Here is an 11,644-nt window from a genome sequence, read left to right as displayed (position 1 = left end):
TACTGACTATAAATTTGCAAGTACACGCCAACTTATTCTAACCCTAACAGTCTACTAACACGAGAGTAAGTAGACATGTTGGCAAGTTAATTTTGGTCAACAGAATGTGTTAAAGGGACCATCAAAATGAAGTGAAACCTTGCTACCTTATATACAGATGTATTTTTCTATTGCAATTATATAATTTTTCTTTCATTTTTCCCAAATCAACTTTACTTGACTTGACTAAATTAAATGCAATACAAAAAAAACAACAACAAAAAAAAAAACAGCGCAATTTCTGTTCATTTTCATGGAAGATCCCTTCCATCACTATGATGCATTGACCTTATCCATTTGGAACATCTAAAAATTTTTAAAGGGCAGAGTGTAAAAGGCACTTGTATTGATTGTGAAAGAGAATGAATGGCTGATTTCAAAAGAGCACTTTCGCCTTGTGTAGGATGCGTATTGTTGACTTAAGCAGTTTTTGCATGTGTTGTTTTGTATTTTAAAGACATGTATTTTGATATAGTGCCAAAACCCAAAGAGAACAAAATGCTAATATACTTATGAAAGACAAAAATATTAATTATAAATTTAATTTACAACCATTAATATCAACCTTTGTGAAAATACCCATTAGAAACTTAAAAAATATACTCATTACAAGTTAAGAAATGCATATGACAAATAAACAAACACATACAGACAAAAATTAACTTCAACTAGAAACAGTCAGCTGAAATTCAACTGTGCAAAACTATACAGCATTTGAAGAACAGATGACAGCTTATGCTCGTGGCTGGTATCTGATAACGTTCAGTCTGCTATATTTACAGTGGCGGTCCTCCCCCTCACTCTCTTCTGCTGACTGGCACTGAGCATTGTATTTATTTGTTTAGAAGAGGCTGTAATAACCGGCTGAATCGCCAGTTTAGAGGAAGCCGTTGATCTAAGAGTGGCCCTAACAGGGTTCTTGTTTCTGGGAGATGTCCTACATTCTGCAGATATATGGGAGCTAACAGTTTGCCGGAGATTGCTTTGTGATTTTCCTTTGCGCTGTGGTTTAGTTGACTTCCTCTTAGTCCTGTAAGGGGGTCCCGATGGTCTCTTGGCTGGAGTTAAAGGTCCAGCCCTCCGTAAGCTACGTCTGATTGGTGTTTGGTCAACTGTTGTTTGTTGGCGGTGTTCCTCTTGTTCCAGCCCTCCAACCTTGTAGGAACTGCTTGCACAAGAGTGAGAAAGTGCTTTGGAAGAATCATCCACATGGGCTGATGGAGTGAGGTGTCCAAGGAAGAAACAACTGCTACTTGAGATAGAGGAGCGGGTGAATAAGGCTCTTCGGCTGCTAGACAAAGAAGAACCAGGTTCTGAGGGGCCACCGCTCTCCAGAATAGAGTCTGAGGTGGAGGTACATAGATCAGCCATGCTGCTCCTACCACGACCCTTTCGAGATCCTCCTGATGAATGCCCCTGCTCCAGGCCCTGCCTCTCTTTATTAATATCTGGGCTAAGGCTACGGAACAGCTGCCGGACGTGTGAAAGAGATTTGGAATTAGAGGGTAAAGACATGCCTTTTGGTGGACTCTTCAAGATCCTATTGGTCAAAGGGTCATAGAACTTAAGAGGTGTCTTTTTGTACTTGTACTTCGGTCCAACATCACTATCACATGACTTTCGCTTCCTCCCTGCTTTCTTAATAGGGGTGGGCTTGTAGATTCCTTGACCCCCATCTGGGGAAGAAAGCACATAGACCACAGTTTTAGGCTGTAGAGGACTCATTAGCTTGCAGTAAGAAGCAGGAAGCTTTAATGCACAGAGTCTGGTCTTCATGTCAGGGGTCCTTTCGGGGCTAGGGCATTGCTTGGGCTCTTCACTGTGTGTTGAGGGGAATGTTTCTAGTGTTGATTTCCGTCGCACCACAGGGTAGCTAAGAGGGATGGTCTGTGTACCATGGCTTACCTTTACCACCTGGCAACGTGATGCTAGTCTGTAAACTTTTTGCCTCGTTCTCCTCAACAAAACAGCTGAATGTTTTGGGTCTTCTTCATTGTGTTCCAAAAGTGGCAAGATGTCTGTAGGCTCCCATCCAGCAGTATCTGCTTTTTCTTTTTTGTCCTTGTTCTTTCTCCTTTTCTTACTGTGCTTTCCAAACATAGCCAAGGATTCACTGTCAAAATAGCAACGGAATTCACCTTGTTGGAACTCTTGTACTATAGAGTCTATCTTCATGTCATCTTCAAACATCACCTGTGTCCACGTTTTTCCAACAAAAGACTGTGGTATGTGGGGAAGATCGGGAAACACCTTCTCAGCAGCACTCTCCTTGGCTTCCTCAGGTGTTCCCACTGAATTTAGGGCTGTGTCCAGCTGAGTCTGGTACCCTTGGTCTTTAAGGTTTATATGCACTTCCAGTAATTCGGCTAAATTCTTTTCTTCACCCTTTGCCTTTCCCAAAGCCACCTGTACTGCATTGTCCCATTCTTCACTGCCTTCAGATTCACTCATAGACTGAGGACTCAGAAGGAAGCTGCCATCGTCCTCTTGCTGGTCGTCTTGCTGGCCATAACAGTATTTTTCAATAACCTCCTCTATCACATCTCGAATTTGGTCAGATAGATGACTGAATGTCTGTTCCCAATGAAGGCCTTTCCAATGTGGCAGTCCTGAAATCCACGCTGTGGACTCCTCAGCCACTGGTTGAAAGGTTGCAGGCTGGTCCTTCGAGGTAATGCTCTTTGCAACTGGTGGGGCATGGGATGCTGTAATGGAGTCGCTCCCCTCATTATCCCTATTGGTTTTCTTGTGTGCTTTCCTGTGTTCAACAGCTCCAGCCTTGGCAACTGGTGGCTGCTTTGAAGCACAGGGATGTCCAGGTTGTGTTTGTGAGCTTTCTCTCTGAACAAGTAGAGTCAATTGTGATGTATGTGGTTTTTCATTGGCAGAGCTGCCACTAGTCCTGTGCAAAAAACCCTGTGTGGGGGAATATTTGTCAGGGGGAGGTGGTTCAGGCACCATTTTTCCTATTTGGGAATCAGTTTGTATGTGTGTAGTTGCAGTGAGGTCAGTAGTCACTGCTGGAATTGAGGCTGCAATTTGCAGCATTTGGCACGACTCTTCATCAGAGGTAGGCAACTCCTCTCGTGTCCCAAGTGAGACTCCATTATCATCTGATCCACAGTACACCTCTGAGAGCACCTCCTTTGGGACAAGTGGGGTGGTTAGCGAAGGTAGATCAGCATGGGTAGGCCTACAGAGAAAACGTGTCAAAAGCAATGACTGAACTTTTTTTTTTTTCAATTCACAAAACGAAGTATGTAAAATATCACGGGAACATGTCAACAAGGCTAAATAAGAAATCTGATATATTAAAACATGGGTAGCATACCGTGTATCGCTGTAGTGATGAGGATGATGCTGGAGCACATCCTGGAGGAATCTCTCTAATAAACTTCCAGAAGATACATTTGCTCTAGCAGCTCGTACCACTTCTCTATGTTGGGCACTCAAGATATGCTGCAGAATACAACAATAAATTGTTTACAATAAAGCCCTAATAACTCATAATGTCATAATAGTAATAATTATACAGATGTCAGAATATCATAAAAGCATGATATTAGAATACGTAAGTCACGAGATCAACTAACATGTACTATAACGCAATATATTTTTAGATTTTATTAGCCATTGATTTGTTTAAATAGAACTACTAATCCAGGCTTAACGAATACATTGAACAAAACAGTAATTAAAGGGGGAGGAATGATGAATGCCAGAGAGTTACGCACCTGTTCCACACTATTGTACAGAACTTGACAGCAGCTGCAGTAACCTTGTCTTTGGGAGCCAGAAGGACCAGCAACAGGCTGTTCTCCTCTACTAGTCCTTCAGATGGGGTAAAAAATAGATTTTGACAAATAATATTTGTTTAAATTTGCAATTTAATTACTACTGAGAATCCATAATGGAACGGCTAGTGGGTTGGTGCAAATGTTGAATTTATTTTCAGACAACTCACCTGCCGGACACAGCAGCTGGACACCTCTCTGCATCTACAACACATGAAAAAATATTTACATGCTTTCTCTGAATCAGTGGTTCTCAACTAGTTTTGCTTCAGGATCTGGATGTTACATTGGACATCAGTGGTGACCCAACACAGTACCAAATCTATTAATCTTATGAAAGTTAAGAAAAATGCCATTAAAATAAAACATTTAAACTTATTAATGTTCATTCTCAATATTTATTTTAGTCTAGGTAGTATGTGTATTATTTTCTTTTCTTTTGTTGTGTTATTCATAATTTTTAAAGATAAGGACCTGTCTCATGTTGGCATCTAATTTGCTGGCATCATGTTGGCATCTAATTTGCCTAGATTCCACCAAGTGTAGTGAAAAGCACATTCCAGGGCCCAGTTTTATGGCGAGGCCCCTCTTTGGCTGCAACAGTAGAGAAAGGTTGGCTACATTTGAATTGGCTCTTGGTGGACTAGCACAAAAAATGTCCAACACTATCAGACAAGGATGTTAGGATAACTGACAAACACCTCTTAAAGGGCAAGAAAAAGACCCCTAATCCATGTGAAGTTTCTGGCCCTCACCCATCTTGAGACCAATACCTAATGTTTTGTTCCGGACTAGGGGTGGGCGATATACCTGTAGACACGACTACCTGGTAGAAATCTGTCAGCTGGTAGTGATTTTGGATGATCATCTCTATTGTGGTTATGCTCATGTGACGCTGCTGTGCTGTGTGGTCACGAAAGCTTATCTTTTGCATGGTTTTTAAGCATTGCGGTTTACAAACAAGTTGTTTTAAACTGCTAAAACGCAATTAGCAGTGAAAGAGAACTTATTTTGCTATATGCATGCTGTCTGAGAGATGGTTTCTGAACGCTGTCTGAGTGACATGCACACATGAAGCTGCTGTTCAATAACTGCGTTTACATGGAACCTAATAGGGATGCACCTATACTGTTACCAGGATCGGTATTGGGCCCGTGCGCTCGTGTACAGACAGTACAGTGCTTGTGACAAAGAAACACCAACAACAGAGCTAGGATCATCAGAGAAGGATTTCTATGAAGTTAAAGTTTGAGTCGCTTATAATGTATATTGGAAAAAGGAACACGCGTCAAACATCTTTCCAGACATGAGAAGCATTTATGAACCTCTTGTCCAACAAAAGACAACATTTAATAAATAAATCAAAGCATTTCAATCTTCTGTTTATTCAGCTACAACGATCGTATGATGCCCATAGGGATTTCCCATAGACAGTAAAAGAAATCGACACAGCGACCCCCTTGATTTCAACGGAGAAAACTGAAGCCCGATTAAAGCACTCACTTCCTGATGGCCGAGCAACTGCGCAGGCTCAAACTGAGCTTGACAACAGTCTGACAGTTGTAAATCTTCTAGAAGCTGTGCCAAGACAAATCTGAATCATCTAATTCCTCAAAAACGTTGTTGAAATATTTTGTCCTGTTGCTTTTATGGACTCTCTATCTATGGGCTTCTCCTTGACTTTATGCCTCCATGTCTCCCCGATTGCCTCATAGACAGTAGAAGACTGTCTGCAAGCTTTTCCTCCTGTCTATACGGTAACTTATCTATTGTGCAACAGGAAGTCGCGTGGTTATGACGCAATCGTTTGCCTATTTTTACAAAAACGGATTCTACGGGGCCATAATGTAAGATACAAAGTAATGGAGCCTTTTATACATTATCGTGTTTCTTTAGAAATAAATAATGGACAAATTAAGTCTTTGGACGCCTCAGATGTAAAGTTATTCGCTGTCAAAGTGACGCCAAAATAAATGGGAGTCAATGGAATGCCAACAGCAGGTCAACTTCTGCTACAATGGCGGCCCCCGCAAGGCTTCAGTTTCCGGCTGATGGAGTACCCCCTTGGGATTTCCTGGAATGATTCTTGTCTACTTCTGCGGCATGCCATATTTGGAGTGTGTGCGTGAGAGCGCCCCCTGGCTTTCAGATGGAGCAGCATCAGCTGTGCTGCACTGACAAGCTGCGCATAAAATAATCGCAGCCTTTGCCAATCGCATGCGGTTTCATTTCGATTAATTGTGCAGCCCAAAACAAAACATAAACAGTTGAGATATAAAATGCACGTGTAACAGATTATTTGATGTGTGCATTTGGTCTTAAAGGGACAGTAGCTTAATAAACCTGCTTAATCAAACAATAAAGGACAAATAAATCACTCACTGCTCTTGACTGAATTACTTTTGTAACTTTAATAAAAATTAATCTATATTTAATTTATACAGTGAAGACTATGTACTGTTATATTATTAATTGTGGAAATCTGGAAGCCATATAAAGTATATTAATATACATACATTATACATTCAAATTTGTATATTTTGTTTACCTTCGTTTATTAAAAAGCGTTATCATTATAAGGCATTCGCAGCAGTCGTAAATCATTACAATTCAAGTCTAATTCATTTGTTGAAACCTGGAAGCCATAGAGAGAACACATCATTGTTTTATTTATTTATTCATTAAACAAAAATATGATCCCTACAATATTTATAATTAAAGTATTAATTTTATTTTTTATTCATTAAAGTGCATGACAGTCATAGTCATTCAAGACTTATTATAATTGGTAAAACCTGAAAGCCAATGAAAGAAAACATCGATATGTTTATTTTCTTTAGACAATATACAATATCAGTAAATATTACACAACGCCTATTATTAAATACTAATATATATTTGCTGGTTGTAATGCAGTAAATTCTCTTGCAACTTTCCCTACTCTAGTCTCTCTTCAAAAATAACCCTTTTTAGCAAGGTACAATCTATGTATAGTTCCCAACTAAAGTGTTGTTTAACATGTTGAAGATTAATGAACAGGCTGTCGATTCATTAAATAACCTATTTCCTCACAAAAGCTGTTTATTCAGCGTAGTGAAGGCTCTCCTTCATTGATATCCTTCAGAAAACTCCCTCCAATTTACATAACTTTTATTTGTTTAACAATCTTTTATTGTTCTTTACTGTCAAGGTGAAATTTGTGGTTGGTGCCCCACATTTAAAGGAGAATATCTGACACTCTCACCTGTGTTAGATGGCATGCGACCAAAACACTGTACACTTTTTGGTGCCAGGTGTGAAAAACCCAAACATAGACCTAACTGTTTTTTCTTTTCCCTTTTAAAATTTATTTATTAAAAAAGTTAAGTATTGCTTTTATTATTAATTAGATGCAATTATTATTAGTCCCACTGGCTCTCTGGTGCTCAATGATTTAAATAAATAAATCTGAAATTCAATAGTTTGAAGAGAACCTTACTTTTAGCAGATGGCTGTGCTCCTTCCTCCAAGGGCATGGTACTGTCATTAAACAACCACACAAACACAGAGAGAAAGTTGCTTGCATGGTTTATTATTGGTATTGCACACTGTACAGATATTCAAAAAACTATTTCACGTGTTTACATGTTATATACGCAATTTCCTCTTGCAAATGTGCTTAATTTTTCACTTTTTTTGCATTTGACATTGCAGAAAACATTTCACTGCCAGCAATGGCAATACTGACGTATTCTGCGTTGTTGTGCATTGTATATAAATACACTTTGATTTCAGCGCGAGAGAGTGAAATGTCCTTGTTTCAATGAACAGACCTAAGTTACTAAATAAGTGTAAAATTACTCACCTACATGGAGGAGAGGATGCCTATTAATGTTTCCGTGTCACATCACCGCGTTTATGTGCACAGCCACGTGTAGTAAGCAAACAGTAGTATCTAAAGATATAAAATACATTAATAAGAATTAGAAAGACACTTAAAAGGCCTCTTGTAAATTCACTTGCTCATTATTATGCTTGATATATAATACACATTATATTTAAAACAAAAAAATACGGTTTGTATCTTAAGTTGTAATTCTTCAAAACACAAATCAACTTCTCATCAATTTGAAAAGTTTTTTTCCCCTTTAACTTAAGTTACTGTGTTCAGCTTTTACTACTCGTCGTGTACATGTGCCGGCCTGCAAACACAAACACGGCCATTTAAACAGCGCGTCCCAGAATTACCACAGAAACCCATTTTCGCTTCAAATGTAATTGAAAAGGCTTGAATTTTAAACTGTATCAGGATACAAACACTGTTTAGGATCACACAAACTGCAGTTTGAACTATCGTGCTATGCTAACTCACCTAGCAAGCTAGTGACACTTAGCATGACAACATGGAAGGTGACAACAGGACCGTGACATGGTAAATATCCACTTAAAAATGATCTAGCAAATATATAAACTTGATTAGGCTGCAGTCTTCAGCATGCCGTCACCTGATTATGGATGTTATTCCACTTAGATCCCATCGGTATCCGTATTTAGCGCAGGTCTGCTCGTGGAGTGACGTAAGATTAAAGCGCGGGAATCCACCCACTAGTAGAAGTCTGAGACGGAATTTAATCAATGGAGCTTTAAGTTAAACGTTGCCAAATAAAAAATAAATTCAGATTGCATTCATTAATGGTAACATTAGAAATATTGCAAACTAGGCAGTTTTGCAAAAGAGTTCTCATGGCCCTGTTAAACCTGGTAATATACACTTAAAAGTAAAATAAATTAAAGAATTTTTCGTTACAATTGACTGCAACAAAAGTTTCACAGCATTTGATTCTAAAAACGACTGGATCAACTTCATAAAAATGCATGAAAACAGCACATTAATAAAAAAAGCATTTGCCAAATATTTAAAATGTTAATTTAAAAGACACACAGTATAACTTTAAATTCAAATAAAAAAGATCAAGAAACAAAGCTGCATTTGAAGTGCTTTTATTGGATTAATGCTTTGTGCTTTTAGATCTTGTTGAAGGCTGCCACATCCATTGACTGCACATAGTCCTCAAAGGCTGTGATCAGTTCCTCCAGCTGGTCTGTTCCAACCTTATCATCCTCCACGACACAGGCAATCTGAAGCTTCTTGATGCCATAGCCGACAGGCAACAGTTTAGCTGTACAGAAGTCAAGTAACAATTAGCGTATTAAAATACTAAATTTGGACAAAACTCTAATGGCTTGAGGAAAAAAAACATCAGTTTTTGTGGTAGGCATAACATTTAATCAGTTTTAATGAACAGTAAATCGCAAGGGATGGAAGAGATTGACTTACATTGTCCCCAGACTAAACCGTCCAACTGAATGCTGCGTACACACTCCTCAAGCTTGGCCATGTCAGTTTCATCATCCCAGGGCTTGACATCCAACAGGATGGAAGACTTGGCGATTAGGGCAGGCTCTGCTCAGACATTAAAAAGACAGTGTCAATCAGAAAGAAAACAAAGGAATCCAACCATCACAATTTAACGACTAGTGAATTTCAGGTTAAAAAGAGTATCAATCACAAGATTCAGTCGAAAGATGGTGATGTGAAATCATCATTAAACTAGTCAATGTTGCTATATGTACACTATCGGTCAAAAGTTTAGTACAATTTTATATATATAAAAATAAAGAATGTTTTTGAAAGTAGTAGATGATGTTCACCCAGGCTGAATTTATTTGAAAAGTACATAAAAAGTAATTATGCATATTACGGTTTAAAACAACTTTTTCTCAATAGATTTTAATTGTAATGTATTTCTGTGATGGCAGTCTTTTTGGGGTCAAAAATCATTCTAATATGCTGATTTCGTGCCTAAGAAACAATGTTTACAACGGTTTTTGCTGCTTAATTTCAAACATTCACACAAGTTTTTTTTTCTAAATAAAGAAACCAACACCTAAGCAAGGGTGCATTAAATTGATCAAGTGACAGCAAAGACTCCTAATGTTACAACAGTAACATTCTATTTTATATAAAGGCTGTTCTTACTGCCTGTTATTCAAAGAACCCTGAAAAAAAGTTTCATGGTTTACACAAAAACATTAAGCAGCAAAAACCGTTTAAAACATTGATAATGGGAACCATTATTAATAATAGAGCAACAAATCAGCATATTAAAATTATTTCTAAAAGGTCATTTGTGACTGAAGTAATGATGCTGAAAATTCAGCTTTGCCATCACATGAATAAATTACATTTTAAAATACATTCAGATAGAAAAGTTATTTTAAAATTGTAATAGTTCACAATATTCCTGTTTTAACTATTTTTGATAAAACAGTCTTGGTGAGCATAAGAGACTTCTTAAAAAAAAGTGAATTATTCTAAACTTTTGACCATTAGTGTATATTTAAAAGACAAGAAATACATACTTTTTGCCTTCTTTGCGTTGTATGCTGCAAGCCTCTCCTCCTTGATTTTTTTGGATTCCTCATCCTACAAGGAAACAGATTCTTAATCGGGTGTGCAGACTGTGCACAACATACAGCAACTGCCTGGACACGTTTCTACTAACTGGCTTTCAGAAACAAAAGGGGTACATCACAACATCAGCCGAAAGATGGTGAGAAAAATCATCATGTGACCAGGTAGTTGGATCAAAACACACCATCACATCAGTTCTGCTACTGCACTTACCTCCTCCTCATCAGAACCAAACAGATCGATGTCATCGTCATCTTCATCAGCCGCTGCAGGCGCCGCTGCAGTCGTGTCCTGCACACCAGCAGGGCCGTACTGGCCGAGAGGCTTCTTCACACCTGGAAGGCTAAAGGAAAAAAAGAGGAGAGTGAATCCATGTAACTGCACGAGAGCCCTTGTGACAGTCTTATATCTCCCAGCCAAATCAGAGTTTGAAGGATTGTACATCAGTCACTCAGCCGAAAGATGGTGATAGAATAATCATCATATATTGGGGGAAGTACCTGAAAAACATTAAATATAACAATCAAACATCATATTACCTGCCCTTCTCCTTCTGGTAAGACTTGATGTGGTTGTACCACCGCAGAGCATGGCAGAGGTCAGCTGATGGGGCACCAGACAGGGCATCAAACACTGCAATATCAGCCTGAGAGGGCACATACCTGCCAAGAAAATGTGTATTGAGCAATCAAATGTGTAGAGATATTGGAGTTTTTCATATCAAGCAATTAGAGAGGTTTATGAATGGAACTGATTGCAAAATGTTTATGCATGGATCAACAGTACTGCAAAGAAATTATGGCACCTCACAAAATCAGGGGAGGGGGAAGGGTAACTGTTACTAATATAAATACAGATCCTAGAATGATCATACATGTCTATATTAGTCATAGCAAAGAAATTAATGACTACTGCCTTTTACGTTTATCACGGCAATCAGAAATTATTATGTTAATACAGCATGTGGAAAAAAGTATAGACATGAGTTGTTTCAAGAGAACTAGGAATGCAAAAAATAGATTCTCAAAGGAGCTTACCCCTCGATATAACTCTTGTCTGCCAGAAACTCATTCAGAACTTTGAGTCCAGCGGGTGTTTTGAGATCACCAAAGCCCATTGTTGGAAGTTACCGGTGAGACCTCGTGTACAGACGTTAAGCCCTGAGCTTGGAGGAAGAGCGAAGGAACGAGAAAAGAACGTGAGATGGTCTTTATACGTCTGACGCCATGACTCCTCCCACGCTGACACATTTTATAAAAATATATAAAAATAAGACATCTTTGACAGTCATTTGCCCTAGGTATACCAAACGTAACTTTTGTACATAATAAGGATATCAAGATAAGCATATCCTGTT

General features: G+C 38.6%; 2 protein-coding genes across 4 annotated transcripts; both read right to left on the bottom strand.

The window, feature by feature from the left end:
- Nucleotides 1-565: 565 nt before the first annotated feature.
- Nucleotides 566-8,430, bottom strand: zdbf2 (zinc finger, DBF-type containing 2). 3 transcript variants are annotated; one of them, XM_077199299.1, is made up of 7 exons: nt 8,318-8,430; nt 7,678-7,767; nt 7,312-7,352; nt 4,004-4,037; nt 3,774-3,870; nt 3,371-3,498; nt 566-3,232 (listed from the first exon to the last, which is right to left on the bottom strand). In XM_077199299.1, exons 3-7 carry the CDS (start codon nt 7,346-7,348, stop codon nt 802-804), a joined length of 2,727 nt encoding a protein of 908 aa, XP_077055414.1. In that variant the 5' UTR covers nt 7,349-7,352; nt 7,678-7,767; nt 8,318-8,430; the 3' UTR covers nt 566-801. The 3 variants fall into 3 exon arrangements, with proteins under 3 accessions (XP_077055414.1, XP_077055415.1, XP_077055416.1); XM_077199300.1 differs by having other exon boundaries at nt 8,185-8,397; XM_077199301.1 differs by lacking the exon at nt 7,312-7,352 and having other exon boundaries at nt 8,318-8,395.
- Nucleotides 8,431-8,797: 367 nt separating this feature from the next.
- eef1b2 (eukaryotic translation elongation factor 1 beta 2) lies at nt 8,798-11,502 on the bottom strand. The gene is made up of 6 exons (XM_077199297.1): nt 11,325-11,502; nt 10,827-10,949; nt 10,501-10,630; nt 10,236-10,299; nt 9,151-9,276; nt 8,798-8,992 (listed from the first exon to the last, which is right to left on the bottom strand). The coding sequence occupies exons 1-6, from the start codon at nt 11,402-11,404 to the stop codon at nt 8,838-8,840; spliced, it is 678 nt and encodes a 225-aa protein (XP_077055412.1). The 5' UTR covers nt 11,405-11,502; the 3' UTR covers nt 8,798-8,837.
- Between the last annotated feature and the right edge of the window lie 142 nt (nt 11,503-11,644).

This window comes from Siphateles boraxobius, unplaced genomic scaffold, assembly GCF_051911475.1.
Source record: "Siphateles boraxobius isolate OS27281-9 unplaced genomic scaffold, OSU_SipBor_1 41, whole genome shotgun sequence".
NCBI classification, from domain to species: domain Eukaryota; kingdom Metazoa; phylum Chordata; class Actinopteri; order Cypriniformes; family Leuciscidae; genus Siphateles; species Siphateles boraxobius.
Note: the sequence above shows the minus strand (reverse complement) of the source record. Positions and strands in the feature narration are given on the sequence as shown.

Bases quoted from the DNA above. Each gene is read 5' to 3' on its own strand.
- eef1b2 (XM_077199297.1), bottom strand. From the start codon at position 11,404: ATGGGCTTTGGTGATCTCAAAACACCCGCTGGACTCAAAGTTCTGAAT. The intron at 10,631-10,826 runs GTAATATGATGT...TTTTTCCTTTAG, and splicing joins TACCAGAAGGAGAAGGGCAG to CCTTCCAGGTGTGAAGAAGC. The intron at 10,300-10,500 runs GTAAGTGCAGTA...GTTTCCTTGTAG, and splicing joins TTGGTTCTGATGAGGAGGAG to GATGAGGAATCCAAAAAAAT.
- zdbf2 (XM_077199299.1), bottom strand. From the start codon at position 7,348: ATGCCCTTGGAGGAAGGAGCACAGCCATCTGCTAAAA. The intron at 4,038-7,311 runs GTAAGGTTCTCT...CATGTGTTGTAG, and splicing joins AGCACAGCCATCTGCTAAAA to ATGCAGAGAGGTGTCCAGCT. The intron at 3,871-4,003 runs GTGAGTTGTCTG...CCCCATCTGAAG, and splicing joins CCAGCTGCTGTGTCCGGCAG to GACTAGTAGAGGAGAACAGC.